General features: G+C 30.4%; 2 protein-coding genes across 3 annotated transcripts in view; one reads left to right on the top strand and one right to left on the bottom strand.

Annotated features, from left to right (window-relative positions):
* The window catches only part of LOC107495377 (photosynthetic NDH subunit of subcomplex B 3, chloroplastic), a 14704-nt gene extending 10287 nt beyond the window's left edge, over positions 1-4417 (top strand). The window contains exons 4-6 of one of the 2 annotated variants that reach the window (XR_001593473.3): positions 2931-3018; positions 4011-4073; positions 4251-4417. Coding sequence is in view for 1 of the 2 variants with exons in the window: in XM_016116526.3 (XP_015972012.1) it covers positions 2931-2993; positions 4011-4073; positions 4251-4286 (162 nt within the window). In the remaining variant the exon portion in view is untranslated. The remainder of the gene's footprint in view (positions 1-2930; positions 3019-4010; positions 4074-4250) is intronic. The other variant, XM_016116526.3, reaches the window with a different exon arrangement.
* Positions 4418-5126: 709 nt separating this feature from the next.
* Positions 5127-7831, bottom strand: LOC107495248 (serine/threonine protein phosphatase 2A 57 kDa regulatory subunit B' kappa isoform-like). The gene is made up of 2 exons (XM_016116359.3): positions 6668-7831; positions 5127-5495 (listed from the first exon to the last, which is right to left on the bottom strand). Exons 1-2 carry the CDS (start codon positions 7829-7831, stop codon positions 5127-5129), a joined length of 1533 nt encoding a protein of 510 aa, XP_015971845.1.
* Positions 7832-18047: the final 10216 nt, after the last annotated feature.

Below are 18047 nucleotides of genomic sequence, written 5' to 3'. Positions count from 1 at the left end.
GAGACAAAAAAAAAAAAAACTAGAAATAATAGATAATAGATTGAACTGAAGAAATGCTCAAAATGGTCCTAATTTCAAATCACCATTTAATTTAATCTTCGATTTTTTAAAATGACCAATAAAATTCTTGAAATTCGAAAAAGTGCATCTCTATTAGTCCCTTCCAAAAATACCGTCTAAAAGTTGATGATATGACATTTTAACTTTATGCTGATGTATATCAAACTTAAATTTGATTTAAATTGATACATGAAATTGCTTAATAATATCCAAATTAGTCCATTTTCAATTATAAAACTCTAATCTCCAAATTATTGTTTTCTCTTCTTCGATCTCTCTGCTATCTTCTTCTCTTCTTCGAGCTCTCCATTGTCTTCTTCTTTTCTTCGACTTCTCTGCTATCTTCTTCTCTTCTTCGACCTCTCCATTATCTTCCAGTTCATCTTATTTTCTTGTCTGCATGAGTGATGATGGGTGGTAAGAGAGAAGTCAAAGTAGCTCAAGTAGGAACAACTCTACAGGGAGACCTTATGTCAGCAAAAGAATGTACAACAGTGAAGGTAAGAACGCCATTTTCTATAATTACAGACTTCGGATGGTGATAAAATACTCAACGACGACAGAGAATTCTGATAGACTATTTTATGATTGTCCAAATTATGAGGTAAGGTTATGCTTCTAAAGAAAATGTTAAGATAGTTTCACTTTGAGTTTGGATTCACCTGCATTTTTTACTTTGCAGTGTGTAATCCATTGTAATTTTTTCTGTTGGATTGATGGAGGTGAAGAACTAGTTTGTGCAAACACCCATTTCACAAAAAATTTTGCATGAGTTCAATTAGAAAATGACAAACTTAGAAAGTGATGTTAAGACCTTGAAGATGATGACAATGGTTATCTTCTTAAAAGTGAAAAATACATTTTAGCTTAATGGACGAACCTGTAAAGATATATATATAATTTAAATATGTGTTGAGTTTAAAATTAATCCAACCACATTATATTAACTTATAATTAAAATAGTTTTTAGGTAAGTGTACTGATGTTGTAGTTCAAGATGAATATGAACTGGAAGATAGTGGAGAGGACGAAGAAGAGAAGAAGACATCAGAGAGATTGAAGAAGAGAAGACAATAATTTGAGGATTAGGGTTTTATAATTAAAAATGGACTAATTTGGATATTAAGCAATTTCAAGTACCAATTTGAATCAAATTTAAGATTGGTACACATTAGCATACAACTGGAATGCCACATCATCAACGTTTAGACGATACTTTTGCAAGGAACTAACAGAGATGCACTTTTTCGAATTTCAAGGATTTAATTGGTTATTTTAAAAAGTTGAAGACTAAATTGAATAGCGATTTAAAATTCAGGGATGATTTTGAACATTTCCTCGATTTAACTTCTATCGAAGCTCACACATTTCTCAAATAAAATTTGGGATAAAAAACAATTTACCTTCCATCATTGGTTCATATGTAAGTATTTACTAAACTTTTAAAACTATAATTTGAGATTTTGAAATTCTCTCCCTCACATACATACATATATAATGTTTTGCCCACAAGTATTCTTCTATTAAGTAACAATTGTGTTATCTCGATGGTGGTTTTGGAGCTGGAGGTAAGGTCTAAATACCTTATAAGTGTTGTCGACATTTTCACTTAGACAATAAAAATATTTACAAGAAATTCTAATACTTAAATTAATAAAACTTTTAATAAATTAAGTGTGAGTTGAATTGTAAAAAAATACTTGAATATTGAGGTATTTATAAAGTGAATAATGAGATTGAGTCATTTTTTTGGAGATAACTTTAAATAATCACAGGTAGTTATTTGATTATTTTTTTATAAAGTGAAAAGTTATACAATTATATCCATATCAAAAATAATTAAAGTTGTGAGAGAATATTTAGCTTATTTTTAGGACAACTCCTAATTTTAAGTACACAACACACCCACACACTCCTCACATATTTTCACAATTTTTCTCAATTGCATTTTCTAGGATTTGAACCCTAGACCATGAGGTGGGGAGGGGGAAAAAATGCCACTAGAGCCAAGGCTCATTGGGAGCAGTGACTCAATCTGAAGAGGACTATTTGGTCAAATTTAAATTGGACCGCTTCTAATCCAAATATTTTTTTTTGTGATTAAGGATAAAAAAAACACACAAGAAAAAACTAAGAAGAAAAGAACATATTCTTTGTTAAAAATTCAACCAAGTTCTGCTGGGACAACAACCACTCTATATATAAAAAAAAATTTTTGCTATGTAATTTGTCGGCTGCATTCGCAATCTATTGGATTAGAGTCAAATCCACAGTCCAAGACTTGTTACACAGTTTTTGGATCTTGACCGTAAGATCAAGATAAACACCGGAAGAATTTTAAACTTTTGAATAATAATATGATACACCTCAATACAATTCGTTTCACAAATAGTCTCTTTAAACTCACAATTTTAAACCAAATAAAAATTATACAATATAACAAAAAAACTCACTTCTAACCCAAATATGAACCGTTATTATATGAAATTCTTTCCACCACGCATAACACTGTTTGGAGCTTATATATATTAGGAATTAGAAATATCAAATATCAGTAAAAATATTTTAGTTCCTCCATAAATGAAGAATATCTTGAAAAAAAAAACCTCCATAAATGAACTACTACAAGATTTTTTTTTCTACTTTTAGGGCCATCGTTTGGTTGGAGAGAATATGAAAGCATAAAGAAAGATGAAACTAAAAAATGAAAAATAGATAGAAAAAAAAAGTCATATTTAGTTTACAAGAGAAAACAGAGAGAAAGCGATGAAAAAGTACATGGAAGGCCGGCCAGCATTAAACTTTTCTCTCCACATTTATTCATTCTTTAATTGCAATTATTTATTTATTTATTTATTGGTGTGTTGCAGATACTTGAAGGAAAGGATCTTTTAAATGAGAGAACAAATACTGAGCTTCGATATCTTAAGAAGGCATGTATTCTATCCCTTAATTAAGGTGTGTATGGAATACAATAAAATTGTAATTGATTTATTTTATAAATCAAAATTTTTTTACTTAGAGTGAATAGAAAATAAGAATTGAATTGATTTGTTAATCTTGTTAATTTACTTTATTACTTGTCTCAAATCTTATCAATTTTTTTATAAATTTTTGTTAAAATTAAAATAATTTAGTGTGTTAAAAATATTAAAAAAAATCATTTTTTATTCTATAAGTATTAATATAAAAGTAAAAAGTTTGGAGATGGAAGAGGTGGTAATCCTGCCACCAACAACAGTAGTCTAGTCTCCAGTGACAACAGTGGTTATTGGTAATGATAAAAGATTATGTGATAAATAAAAAATAAAAATATAAAATCAAATTATTATATAAGTAAATCAATCAAAATCAATTTTTATTTTATACAAGTTATTGCAAACACAATAATTAATCTCAATTCATTTTAAATAAAATGAAATCAATTTAAAAATATATATTTTCTTATTTTTATTTTAATAAGTTTGCTTCTATCTAATATATGATTTTTTTTTTCGATCGTTTGTGTTACAAACTCGACCCAAAAGGAGAGAAGAATTCATGAGGTGGCGTATATTCAGCTAATTTATCTCCTTTGATATTGTCATCAAAGACATACAATTAACTGCCTATACGTCAATTTCTTCCATAAATATCTGTATTACAACAATATATCACTGTACATATCTAAAATATAAGAAGATCATCTAATACAATTGAAGTCACGTAATGCATCAATGTTGGATATCACTCCATAATTTCCATGCTTCAATTTTGTCTGTCGCCATTTGTTCTCACTTACTTCTTTCCTTGAAGCACCCCTCCACCTTATATTCAATCAGAGGCTTGTTATTGAATGAGTTACACACACAGTTCAATCCAGCTAAACTAATTCTTGTTTGATTATTCTTTACTATTTATAAAACCTGAAATTAGGTACTAATCATTTGATTTTTGGTGTTTCTTTACAGAAACCTGAATCTTGGAGGCTAGCTTGTCAAACTATTGTTGGAAACAAGGAAAACTCTGGGAAGGTATCATTCAAAGTATAATATATATATATGAATTTAATTTTGATGCACTGTAAAATAGTTTTACACGTGCATATAATTACGTAATAATACATCAATAAAAATAACTACTTTTTACATTAACCGCGTAAATAATAATCTAAAAAAAACAGATGACGATGAAAATGTAATGGATTTCAGGTTATTGTTCAAAGGATTCCTCAGTGGAAGAAGTAATAGAGAAAGCAGCTCATGATGCAAGCTTTGAAAGAAGTCCACATATGTAACTGCTGGATATTATTATTTAACATTGTTCAAACTTCATAATATAATTATTGAAAATCAATGAGATCTGCAAATATATATTAGATTTGTTGCTAAAATCAACAATTTTTATATCATGTTTCTACCTAATGAAAGTATTTAACCAAAAACACAGAAAAGGATTTCATTGTTTTAGTATCCTAGTGTCTTTTACTTTTAGGATTGTATAAAAAAAATACAAATACAAAGCAAAGAAACTTTAAAATTCTGTAATATATGTGTGTTTGGTTTGTGGTTGGTCAGCCCGCAACCTTTATGTGAGTATGAAGAGACTATGCTATTTGAACTATAGCTCAGTAGCAGTTAAACATGTATGTTATTAAATATATAAAAATAATATTTAATTGCTATTATATTTATAAAATGTTATAGAACTAAATGTTCGTTTGCTTTAGAATAATAAATTTACTTTTTCTCAAGAGTTAGACGAATTACAAGAATTGGATCGAATCGAAAATTATTCCTGCCAATAAATTTTGATGAGTGAAGGAATTTTAAATTCACGGATAAAATAACTCCAAATTTTAAAAATATTTTACACCTGCAAATAAAGTTAAAATAAAACTTAAACCTTAAACCTTACTCTATCCAATCTATTAACATTCCGAAATTCTAACATATTGACTTGCTTAAGCTTGGAAACATCATAAAAAAAAAAACACACAAGATGAGAAAAAGAAAAGCCAATCCCAATAACAACCATTCATATTTGTAAATGCTTGTTACACCATATAAATGGAGGGAAATCCATGATCATGAGGTCTTAGAAGGAGAAAATGAAGAAATAGTAGAATTATTATGATTATTATTTCCAATGAGAGGATGCTTGAGACTAGCTACATGGTCTAGTCGTTTCCAAGCTTCCTTTCGCTTCTCAGCTTCTAAGTTCAAAATGACCTTTTGCTCCTTGAGTCGAGAATGACAAGAAAGGAACAACTTCTTATCCATGTCCAAGAAAGTCTTTCTAATGTTATGAGTTAAAGTCACAACTTCTGAGTTCCAGTGGCTTTTAATATTTCTCTCTAAAGCTGGAAATATGATAGGTAGGATTGTTTGGCAGTTTTGAGCAATTAAATTCGCAATGCGCTCATTGTTCCATAACAAAAGACTCTTTTCAGCTACCTGAAATAAACCATCAATGTTTAATAATCGGAAAATTATAGATAAATAATGAAAATATTAAACAATGTAAACAATGAATATGTCGACAATTCTCGTTAAAGTAGTCATTGACTTTTGAAAATAACCAAACTGATCCATAAATTTACAAATTGTAAATTTTTGTTTGTCCCTAATTCAGCTGCTGTTGAAGCGTTACAGTGCCAGTGTAGCATCCCTAACAGTAAGATAATGTGGCTAAGATTTTAGTGTAATCAAATAAGTATCTCAAATTAGTTAATTGAGCTCATTTTAATGTCTATATCAATATAAAATCAATTAACTAAAATAGTTTAATTTACCAATCTAAGACACTTATTTAATTATAATGAAGTTTTAACTATGTCACCTTAGTGTTGCAGGTACCACATTAGTATTTTAACAATCCATATTAGCGTTATAATTAGGAAAAAAACGATATTCATGATTTGTAAATTTAAGAATCAATTTGGTCATTTCTAAAAGTGATGGATTGTTTTGACGAAAACTGAAAATTTCAAGGATCAAACTCCATTTTACCTCATTTTAAATATATAAAATAATATGAATTTAATTTTGATATATTAATAGTGAAAAATATTTTACATAAATATTTAGTTATATTTATTCTTTTAAATAATTATTTACAGAATTAATATAAAAATTATTATTTTATTGATATAATATTATATAATTAAATATATATAAAATTATTTTATACTAATAATACATTAAAACTAAATTCAAATAATATCTGTATTAAAACATGCATAAATATGCGACAACTAGTTTTTATATTTACGAAACATTTTTGAAAATCAAATTGGCAAAGCATGACAATAAAGACATGTGTAGAGCCCCATGTTATAAGCTATACAACATGACCATAAAGGCATTTTTTTCCAAAAATGTTATGCAAACATTTAGCTTCTATTATATTTATGAAATAAGAGTTTACTGATATTATAAAACGTTTTTATATATTTATCAAATTATATTTGTTTCTTTTACGATTATTTATACAATCAATATAAAAAATAATTATTTTTACAAACATGACGTATGTAATTAAATACACATACAAAACTATTTTATACTAACAATATATCAAAATTAAATTAATTCAACTATGGATAAATAAAGTATAAAAGATTTACCTGAGAGTGTGAGCTATTAATGCAACACCCAATTCGCCAAAACAATGGGACCATGACCCTTTGGAACTCTACCATATGAATTGATTCCAAAATTTCTTCAATTTCACCCAAGAACAACACCTCCTTTTGGCTATTTGTTATTGGCCAATATTTTAACAAACCCCTTATCACAATGCTTGATAACTTTTGCTCTTTCTCTATAAATAGCATTATACAATATGATAATTGCTGAAAATACACTCCCAAAGATTTTGGCTTATGCAATGGGATCAAAACTCTCCACAAAAATATCTTGTGTTCCTCCTTCAATGGCAAAGTGAACCCACTAATCACACTTCCATAAAACTCTAACAACTCACCAATCCCACGGTGTTTCTCATTCTCATACACAAAACTGTAGAATATGTTGTTAACTGATTTTCGAATATATGATCTATGCATTGTGAATTTCCCATAGAGCCTATGTAGAATTGTCTTCAAGCAATCTCTTTCTCTTGGATCTCCAGATTCGAATAAATCGAGCAACTTCAATATAAATGAATAATCGATGTATTTCTTCGCAAGTTTTACATCTAGGCCCGGTGAAGTGATGAATTTAAGCAATAATTCGTAAACAAATTGGAGATGAGGCCAGGCCGAGTCGAATCTAGGTTCGCCATCGTCACTATAATTCGGTGGAAAAACCCTAAATAGGTTTATGGTAAACATTCCACGCATGGCGAGAATGGTAGTTTCATTAAACTTGTTATTACCATCATACGAGCCCACAAAATCAACAAGTTCAATCAAAATTCTCCTCTTTAGATCTCTTTGCATCATTATGTCTTTGTTGCAATTAGGGTTTGTAAAATCAAATGTGACACAACAAAGGCTCAACTTACTCATGAATAGATTCAACTTTTCATCATTATTGGGAACATCCTTGAATGGCATGGAAGGTTGAGTAATCCCAACTGTCATATTCATCAAAAGAAATAATGGAACTGAAGATTCTTTTGTGGTGCTAGCTTGTGCTAAGGAATCTTCATCAATGTGCGACCAACAGCCCGTTCTAAGGGCGCATGACGAATCAATGGTGGAAGGTGAAGAGTCGCCTCGACTCGACTTCTCCGAATCATATTTTAGCGGTTTTTGAGACTTCTTGCTAAGAAATTGCTTGAGCATTGTTAACCTAGAACATAAAATTTGTAGAATCCAATGCTTTTAGATATAAGCCATGATGAACAAAGAAAATTAATGAATAAGGTCTAGCCCTATTCAACAATTTCCATAAAAAAAAAAAGAGGTTAGAAATTACAAATTAGCAATGCGTGAAATTAAGGTGCACATTTTGAGACGGGTAGGAGGAAATATATGATTTTGAGGCATGCATTGAGGGAAAAGAAAACCAAAAGATGAACAAAAAGAGGAACGGGAAGTCTTAGTTAGAAGAAAATAAAGGGGAATGATTGAAAATAATGCTTATGCTTTTTACAAAATGACTCAAGGAGAAGAATTGAAAGTAATGATAATAACTTTCCTACATATGAATTCAACTTCGCATTTTTGTTTTTTTTTTTTTTGTTTCTTTTCTCATAACTAATATGACAATCAAAAAGGAAAAGACAAACCGTTTTCAAATTTGGAAAAGGAAGATTGTTGGCGAACAAATAAGATCTAGACATTGGTGATTATTATGATGCTTAACTAAGGAACGAACTTATTATTTGTTTTGTTAATGATAATTCATATCAACTCTCTCTCCATACAACTGAAAACGTTAAAATAACACAAAAAAAGAAAAAAAGCAAAACAAAAAGTATAATGGGTTTTCTGTTTTTCTTTCTATCTGCAGCAAATAAAAGCTGTTAATTTACTTATCCATTTCCTTTGTCTTGCAAAATTAATAATTAAAATTTATTGACAAGTTCCGATTTTAGTTTTTTTTTAATATTTTTATTGTTGTTTATTAGTTTAGATGCTCCTTTTTCATAAAAAAATATTATACTACTGTAAATAAATTTAATTATTCTGTTATGATAAGTTTGATATGATACATTTAATTATTTTAGTAGTTGCTTCTTTAATTAAAAAAATTATAAATCGATTTGTATAAATATACATAAATACATGACTAAATTTTTATGGTGGTTTTCAAAATTTATGCCTTTAATTTCATCATTATTTTATTCCTTTATATTTAAAATTCATTATACTGGTTTTCGAGATTTAGCTCTAGGTATTATATTAGTCTCTAAATTCTTTTCGACGTTGAGTCAATAAATAAAATACTGGGTTAACTCTAACTTGTCATGCTAGACACATGGTTAGTCGTTTCATTTATGCGCTTAAACAAGACAAAACAAGACCGTTTTAGAAAATGAGAATAGGTAAAATGGTTTGTACATATATATCGTATAAACTCTTCTTCATCTTCTTGTTTTTGTCTTGTTTAAGCACCAAAACAAAATGACATTGTTTTGTGTCTAGCGTGACAAGTCAAAGCTAATTCAGTACTTCATTTGCTGACTCAGTGTTAAAAAAGATCCAAGAACTAATATGGTACTAGACCTGAATCTTGGGGATCGATCCAGTATAGTAAATTTTGGATATGAAGGATTAAAATGACGAAAGTTGTGAATCCAAAAGATGACTTTAAAGATTTAGTCCAAATATATAATAACTGATTTGATAATTGATTTTTTGTATATATATAACATTTTTGTTAAAAAAAAGACTTTTCATTATATCAATTTTGTGTATGATATTTAATTGTACGGTAAAGTGCTATTTTGGTCCTCAATATTTGAGTCAAATTCTAATTTGGTCCCTAAGGTTTTAAAAGTTTAATTTCTCATCCAAAACGTTTTAAACAGGTTCAATATGGTCCTACCGTTAAATTTGACATTAATAGTTAATCAAATATGTGACGTTTACATTAATAATGTTATTAGTTAATTATATCTTCTTTCATGTATTAGAAAAACAAAAGCAAATTTTTTTTGTAACACTTCTCCTCAATTTTATTTTTTATACAAAATTCTAAATCTTAACAATCAATGATAGTAATCAGTGACTAAGAGAATGGGGGGTTGAATCTTAGCCCCATTTTGCTGAATCTTACTTTAGCCTTTTTCAACAAAATAGCACGAGATATTTTGGCTTTTGTCTCGTGTTGAGTTGAGAGACACTTTTGTTTTGTCTCGTGCCGAGTTGAGAGACACTTTTGTTTTTGTCTCCTGATTAACAGAAACAAAGAAAGGAGTAGAAAAGAAGAAATAACACCAGATATATCCTGGTTCAGCTACTAGGTACAATGTAGCTTACATCCAGTCTCCATCACAATAATAATGAAATTTCACTATCTTTTCACAAGATTACAAACACCAATTTCTCCCTAGGAACTATCCATTCCTATTTGGGACAAGTCCAGATTCTAAACCCAATCTAAATTTGACTAGGACTCAAAACCTAGCTTTCAACAGCAAAGTGCTAACCCAACTTGTAAGAAAATTTCCACAGGATCATGACTCACAACAGAAAGATGTACAAAGAAACTCTGAGACATCTATGACTTTTTTCTCTAATTTTGCTCACTACATTTTACTTCTCATTGGCTTTTTCTTACAAACTTCACCATGTTTGCCTTTTACCATGAGACTCAAACAGACAAAACTAAGAAAAAAAAACTAAATGAGCTTCATTGAAGGAGAAGAACTCAGGCAGCTTTTGGGTAGATATGAGAACTCTGTGCTTTTTCATTTACTCTCCTTGATCTCAAATCTTGGCCGTTCACCCTTAATATAGAAGGGTGAAGCTTCCAAGGTTAAAACCGGTTCAATCAACCCAACAACTTCTTCTTCAACCTTAGAGTAGTAGCGGTTCGAACTAAGAAGAGAGAGAAAGAAAAACCGAATCTGTTTGCATGTGCCTCTTTCAACCTTTTTCATTCATTTTCTTTAATCTTGGCCATTGATCTTGACTTTGGCCCCAAGAATTGATTCTGACCATTGATAAGCTTCTGACCTAAGGTGGCTTCATGTTTTTCATGGTTCCTCTTCCATGCATGAGACATTGGAACTTTTTTTCTTGATTCTCGGTGAAGCAAAAATGAAATACTCAGGCTGCACAGGATATGAATCGAAAGGGATTATAATGGGAGTGAGATTTATCATATCTATTTTTGAAGTCCAGTAACTCGAGATTGGGGGGATTTCAGGTATTATGAAGACTAGAATGCCTAGGTCTTTGTGTCGGACGTTGAGAAGGTGCAGAGCGTCCAGAGGGATGTGGAGTGGAGCGCCGTGGTGGTGAGGAACGGCATGGAGGAGGAGATGGAGGCTCATCCTCTTCATTCATGGGCCTTTTGCCCTTTGCTCCCTTTCCTTAGGAGGAGGCCGCTTCCTTACGTGTAGATGAACCCTTTTGGTGAATCACTTTTTGAGCCATTGATTCAGAGGAATGGGATGAATGAGAGGAAGAAGAGTGTGAATGGATATAAATATGAGTGTGTGTTTGGGGCTGTTTGGATGAAGGTGGATTCTTGGAGGGGTTATGAGTTCTGGTACTCCTTTTTGTGGGTAACTTCTTTCTCATATTGAACGAAAAGGAGTAGAGAAAGAGAAGATGAAGAATGGCAAAGAGGAAGGAAGGTGGAGAGAGATTAGGTGCCAACCGCTATTAATGCTTAGTGGAGAGTTTCTTTTTTAAAGCAAAAGCAATTAATAAAATGGTTATTCAAAACAAAAGGAATTTAAAAAAATAAATTATGATAACTGAAAAGACTTTCCATGAAAAGTGGTGACAAGTTGACCTTGATAAAACTTTGAAAAGGAATGATGTGAGAACTCATAAAATATTTTAAAATCAAATAAGAAATTTATGATTTTAAAAATAATAAACCCATATCACAGAATTTGTCTTACACAAAGTCAAAGGTGGCTGTAACATACTTGGGCCCAGAGTACCAGAATTCTTGGACTTGATTTGGCTTTTTCCCGTTTAAAGAGTTTATCACTTGCTCAGTTTTGTCTCCCTCCAACCTACGAGACAAAAACCCACAGAAACTGGAAAAACACCATTTATTCAACATAATTGAAATCCCTCATTCCCAAATTAGTTCTAAGCATACAGAATCTATCTTCACATAATGGTTTTGCGAATATATCTACCAGTTGCTCTTCGAATTTTACAAATTGAATATTAATAATAATCTTTTGCACACACTCTCTAATAAAATGATATCTTACTTCAATGTGCTTGGTTTTAGAGTGCAATACAGAATTTTTTGAAATGTTTATTGCACTCATATTATCACAAAACAAGGAAATACTATCAATTTTTAGTTTATAATCCTCTAATTGGGTTTTAATCCATATTAATTATGAGCAACATGCAGATGCGGATATATATTCAGCTTCAACTGTGGATATTGCCATAGTAGCTTATTTTTTACTTGACCACATGTTTAGGAAACTTCCAAGGAAGCAACACATTCTCGAAGTACTTCTTCTATCCACTCGATCTCCCGCATAATCTGCATCACAATAACCTTCTACACAAAGCTTATTAGATTTTGGATACCATAAGCCAAGATCACATGTGCCTTTTATATATCTAATGATTCTCTTAACAGCCAAAATATGTGACTCTTTTGGGTGAGATTGAAATCTAGAACATACACCCGCACTTTGAACAATGTCCGGCCTAGAGAAAGTAAGATACATGAGAGATCCTATCATTCCTCTATAATTGTTTCATCAACATCTTTGCCATTTTCATCCTTGTCAAGTGTAGTGTTTGGATACATGGGAGTTCCCATTGGGTTGACATTTTCTAAACCAAATTTCTTAATTAATTCTTTGGCATATTTTTCTTGGTGAATAAAAATATTACTAGGAGTTTGTTTGATTTGAAGACCAAGAAAGAAAGTTAATTCTCCCATTAAACTCATTTCAAACTCGCTAGTCGTTAATTTTTCAAACTCTTCACATAAGGATTCATTTGCCAAACCAAACACTATGTCATCCACATAAACTTGAACAAGCAACATGTCATCATTGGATTCCTAATTCTTTTATAAATAGAGTGCATTGACGGTAGCCCTTTGAAAATTGTTTTGCAACAAGAAGACACTAAACCTTTCATTCCAAGCTTTTGGAGCTTGCCTAAGCCCATAAAGAGCCTTTGAAAGTTTAAAAACATGATTAGAAAAATCTTTATTTTCAAAATCGGGGGTTGAGCCTCAAATACTTCTCGATCAATAAAACCATTTAGAAAGGCACATTTAACATCCATTTGGAACATTTTAAAATTCTTATGGGCAGTATAGACAAGAAGCAAACGGATTACTTCCATTCTTGCTAGCGGGGCAAATGACTCATCAAAGTCAATGCCTTCCTCTTGATCGTAACCTTGGGTAACCCAATTTATTTTTGAAAATCCGCTTAATACCGGTTACCTTTTTACCGTTAGTATATGGTACAAGTGTCCAAACTTCATTTTTTTCAAATTGAATAAGCTCATCTTCCATGACTTTTATCCATGAGGGATCTTCAAGAGTTTGCTTCACATTGAGAGGTTCCAATTAGGACAAGAAGGCAACGTTGCTTGCTTCCACTTGCTTCTTGCTTGAGTATCTTGTGGTTATCCCTTGGGAAGGATCACTAATGATGAATTCATGAGGGTAATCCTTCAAAAATTTTCATTCACGTGACTTTTGGGAGGAGGCTTTGCCTTGACAAGTTTCGGATGAGTTCACTGTTTTGGATTCTCTAGCTTGGTCAGAAGACAAAATGAAAATGTCTCCTCTATTCTGATGAGCTATTTTTGGATTGTCGTTTTTCATAGTTGGGACAGATTTAGGATTTGCTTGATTTACTTGAGGACTTGCTTCTGCTTCACTTCCTACATCATCATCTAAAATTACACTAGGTATGGAGTTAACATCACAAAAAGATACATGTATGGACTCTTCAATGGTTATATATTCTTTAAGGTAAACTCTATAGGCTTTGCTAATGGTTGAATACCCAATAAACATTCCTTCATATGATTTTGGATCAAATTTTCTAAGGTTTTCTTTGTTGTTAAACACAAAACATTTGCATCCAAAAACATGAAAGTACTTAAGATTAGGGAGAGTTTCTTTCCATAGCTCATAGGGAGTTTTCTTCAAGCCTTTTCTAATGATGGTTCTATTTAGGATGTAACAAGCTATATTTATAGCTTTAGTCCACAAGAATTTTGGAATATCATTTTCACAAAGCATTGTCCTATTCATTTCTTGAAGGCTTCTATTCATTCTTTCAACAACCCCATTGTATTGAGGTGTTCTAGGGTATGAGAAGTTATGAGCAATTCCAAATTCATCACAAAATCTTTCAAAATCTTGATTTTCAAATTCCTTTTCACGATCACTTCTTACGTGGGCAATTTTTAAATCATTTTCATTTTGAATCTTTTTACAAAGCAAAGAAAAGGCATAGAAAGCATCGTTTTTATGAGCCAAGAAAAGAACCCATCCACATCTTGAATAATCATCAACTACCACCAAATCGTAGTGTTGTCCTCTCAAACTTTGAGTTCTAGTAGTTCCAAAAAGATCAATATACAATATTTCTAATGACCTTTTAGTGGAGATTCCATCTTTGGGTTTAAAAGAAGATTTTGTTTGTTTGTCTAATTGACAAGTATCACAAATAATATCTTTATCAAATTTAATATTTGGAATTCCTCTAACCAAAATTTTCTTAACAAACTTAGAAATTTAGTACATGCTAGCATGTCCTAATTTCTTATGGCAAAGCCATTTTTCAGATTCTATAGATGTAAAACATGTTACTTTTTTATCTTTAAAGTCCTCTAGAGTGAGTCCATACACATTGTTGCATCTTTTTGCTTCAAACAAAATATCACCGGATTTCTCACAAATAACTAAGCAATCTAATTTTCTAAAAAGAACCAAATATCCAAGATCACACAATTGGCTAATGCTTAGTAGGTTATATTTCAATCCATCAACAAGTAAGACATCATTTATGAAAGAAGAGAAGTTCTTACTAATTTTACCTATGGCCACTATTTTTTCTTTACCATTATTACCGAAAGTTACAAAGTCTCCATCATACTCATCAAGCTTGATGAAGAATGTAGACTTTTCGGTCATATGCCTAAAGCATCCGCTATCCATATACCACATGTTGTCTTTTCTCTTGGAAGCTAGGCAAACCTCATCAGTTTGATCGGCCATGAGACAGGTTTGGGATTTGGCTCAGATTCATCATCTTCTTCAAAGTCGTTTTCCAAGTTTTTCCAAGACGCCATGAGTCCCTTCTTCTTTTTCCTTTTTGGCTTGTCCTCTTTTTTCAGTTTTGGGCAGTCAAATTTGTAGTGACCAACTTTTCTGCAGTTGTGACAGATGATTTTGTTTAAGTCCTTCTTAGATTTCCTTAAGCTGCCTTCTTTGTTTCGTTCCTTTTACTTCATCATTCTCTTGAATTTTGTAGCAAACAAAACAAAATCATCATTAGATAAATCATCACTGAATTCTTCATCCAGAGATTCAGAGACTGATTTAAGAGCAACTCCTTTTTTTGTATTCTTTTTTAAATAAGTGTTTTCAAACTTTTATTTCGTTAGATAAATCAATCCACACATTATATTATTCATCTATATAAAAAACAAAACTAAAAATTTTAAAAATTCTTATATATTATTATATATATTAAATAATGATATAGATTGATTTGTTTAATTTTTTTTATCAAAATTTGACTTAAAGATTGAATTGTCTAATAAAACAAAAATTTAAAAATTAATCTGATTATTAAAATTTATTGAGGATTAAACTTTTTGACTAAAAATGTTTTTAGAAACTGTTTTAGAGAGTCAACAAATAATATATCTGTAAGTATGATGAAAGAAAGAGGGATGAAGTGAGGGAGGTGAGATAAAAATGAAGATGATGAGGATGGTGATTTTGGAAGGCAATGCGAGAGAGATAAACAGAGACTAAGAGGCGACAAGGGGCAAATCTAGATAGAAGAGGGCTAGAGAGTATATTTGGAAATCTTTAAGAATATTAAAGATAAAATCATTCGAAAAATAAATGTGTTAATGGAAATCACCAAAGTTCTAGTCCCAATATTTTTGGAGAGGAGAAAATTCTGGAAACCAACATTATACAACTAACCATCAATATAAGAGAAAAAAAACCTGAAACTCTTAAAAATAAAAATACATGAAACTTAATTAGAAGAATTGTTTGAAATTCAGGCTCAACAAAAAATTATTTATTTCAGTAAGGAATTTATCCCAATTTTTGTTTATGACCTACCTATCATAAAAAGTAATTTCACATTAATTTTTGCGTCTTAAACAGTAAATATAAATTCAAAATAGGTCTCTTTTTCCCGTTAAAAAGAACTAACTTTAGTCTTTGTTGTGGTCTCAATTAATTAATTAATTAATTAAAATTAATATAATTACTAATTTTTTTATAATAATATTATTTAAATTTATAAATTCAAAAATAATTTACAATTAAAAATATTAATATTAAAAAAATTCATATATAAAATAATACACAATATATAATTCGAGATTAAACTAATTTGTAAAATTATTTAATACAAATAAACATAGTTAAGCCTATAGCTATTTGATGACAAACATTGTAAAATTGCCATATATAAAAATTGTAATGGCTAATTTCACAACGGCTAATTTTGTAATGTGGTTAGTATTTTAAATATTATAAATAAAAATAAAAAACCTAACCAAAAATTATTTTGTAATGTATAAAAATTAATTTTTTTACGTAAACAAATTTAATTAATTATAATTAATATAACAATATACATAATATTTAATAATGATTTAATGTCATTTTTTTATATTAATTATGATTTAAATAATTAATATAAATTACTAATTAAATAAAGATATAATTATTTAATATAATTATTAAATAATGTAAGAACCGCAACTAATCAACCGGTTAATTAAGTGACTAATTGTCCAAATTAGATTCCAAAAAGTTAGAGTGAGAATTTGAGATTTTAAGTATCATTTTTGGACTCAGTGGGTCATTCCGAGTAAGGAAATGTGCTTTCTGCGAAAAACCGTAAAAAATCACAAACCGGCAGTTGAACCAGTTGAATTAGTTCAAGTCTTCCCGGTACTGCATGAGAAAAGTAAAAATCGTCAAAAACCTTAGAAAAATATTAGAAATAGAAAACCGGGCATTAATTTTAAAGGTTTGGCCCGAAATTGGACCAAATGGGCTAAAAATGCTAACGGATTGGACCAGGCCTAAGTTGGGCCCAAGCCCAACATATAAAAGGGTTCATAAGTGAACCCATTTCAGCATAACACATAAACAAATACACTCACACAGCTGAGAAATAGAAGAAGAGAGAAACCCTATGAGCACTACAAAGCCGCACTGTTTGCGGCTACGCATTCCTTGAAACGAGCTCTACAAAGTCCATACAAGAAACTGGAGAGGTAACCATGAAATCTTCTTTATTCTTCTCTCCAAAATTTCGATTCTTAGGGTTTGTGATTAAGTGAGCTTTTGTGATTTTGGATGTTTAGGTTTGCTCTAATCCTTGCTTAGCTTGGGTTTTGACATCCAAATCTGTTGGAAGAGGTAAGGGCTATTAAATCCTTGTGAATTTATGTTTAATTGAAATCCTAGGTTGATTTGAGGTGATTTATATGTATATAGTTTGACTTTTGTGGATTTTAGAGCTATTATAACTTAATTGTGCTTATTGGAGTGGGATTGAAAGCTTGGATTGTGGTTGAAAGCTTGTTTGTGATAATTTGGAGATTTGGTGCATATAGAGAATCGACCAAGGTATGGTTTTGGTTTCCTCTATATAGTATATAATATTCATGGACACTTAGGCTAGTGACCCATATGATAGGGTTGAATTTAAATGGTTGTTGAGTTGCTAAATGATGGTATGTGGTGATTTATGAGGAATTAATGATTATTGAGTTTGATTATGATGGATGATGGTAATATGATAATGATGATTGATTGTGTAACTTGAAAAGGAATAATGATGATATAAGTGATGTTGAACTTGATAATTTGGCATTATGGTTGTAAAAGTGTGATATATTGGTGTTGATGTTGAGGATGATGAAATGTAAAGGGAAATGTGGTGATGTTGGTGTATTATGGCATAACAGGTTAAGTTTGATGAAATATGAGGTTTTTAAATGGTTTGGTATGATTTGGAATGTGTATGGTAAGAAATTGTGTAAATGGTGAAGTTTGGTAAAATTGGATTTTTAGTATACTTTATTTGATCATAACTTTTGCCTCGATTTTTGGAATTGATTTAAATTTATTTAGAATTAAAGATGTTCGAAAACCCTTTAATTT

The sequence above is a fragment of the Arachis duranensis genome, chromosome 6 (assembly GCF_000817695.3).
Source record: "Arachis duranensis cultivar V14167 chromosome 6, aradu.V14167.gnm2.J7QH, whole genome shotgun sequence".
NCBI classification, from domain to species: Eukaryota; Viridiplantae; Streptophyta; class Magnoliopsida; order Fabales; family Fabaceae; genus Arachis; species Arachis duranensis.
This window is presented reverse-complemented; position numbering and strand designations above follow the sequence as displayed.

Excerpts from the sequence above, each read along its gene's own strand:
- LOC107495248 (XM_016116359.3), bottom strand. The coding sequence starts at position 7,831 with ATGCTCAAGCAATTTCTTAGCAAGAAGTCTCAAAAACCGCTAAAATAT. Across the intron at positions 5,496-6,667 it reads TTAATAGCTCACACTCTCAG|GTAGCTGAAAAGAGTCTTTT; the intron begins GTAAATCTTTTA and ends GGTTTATTTCAG.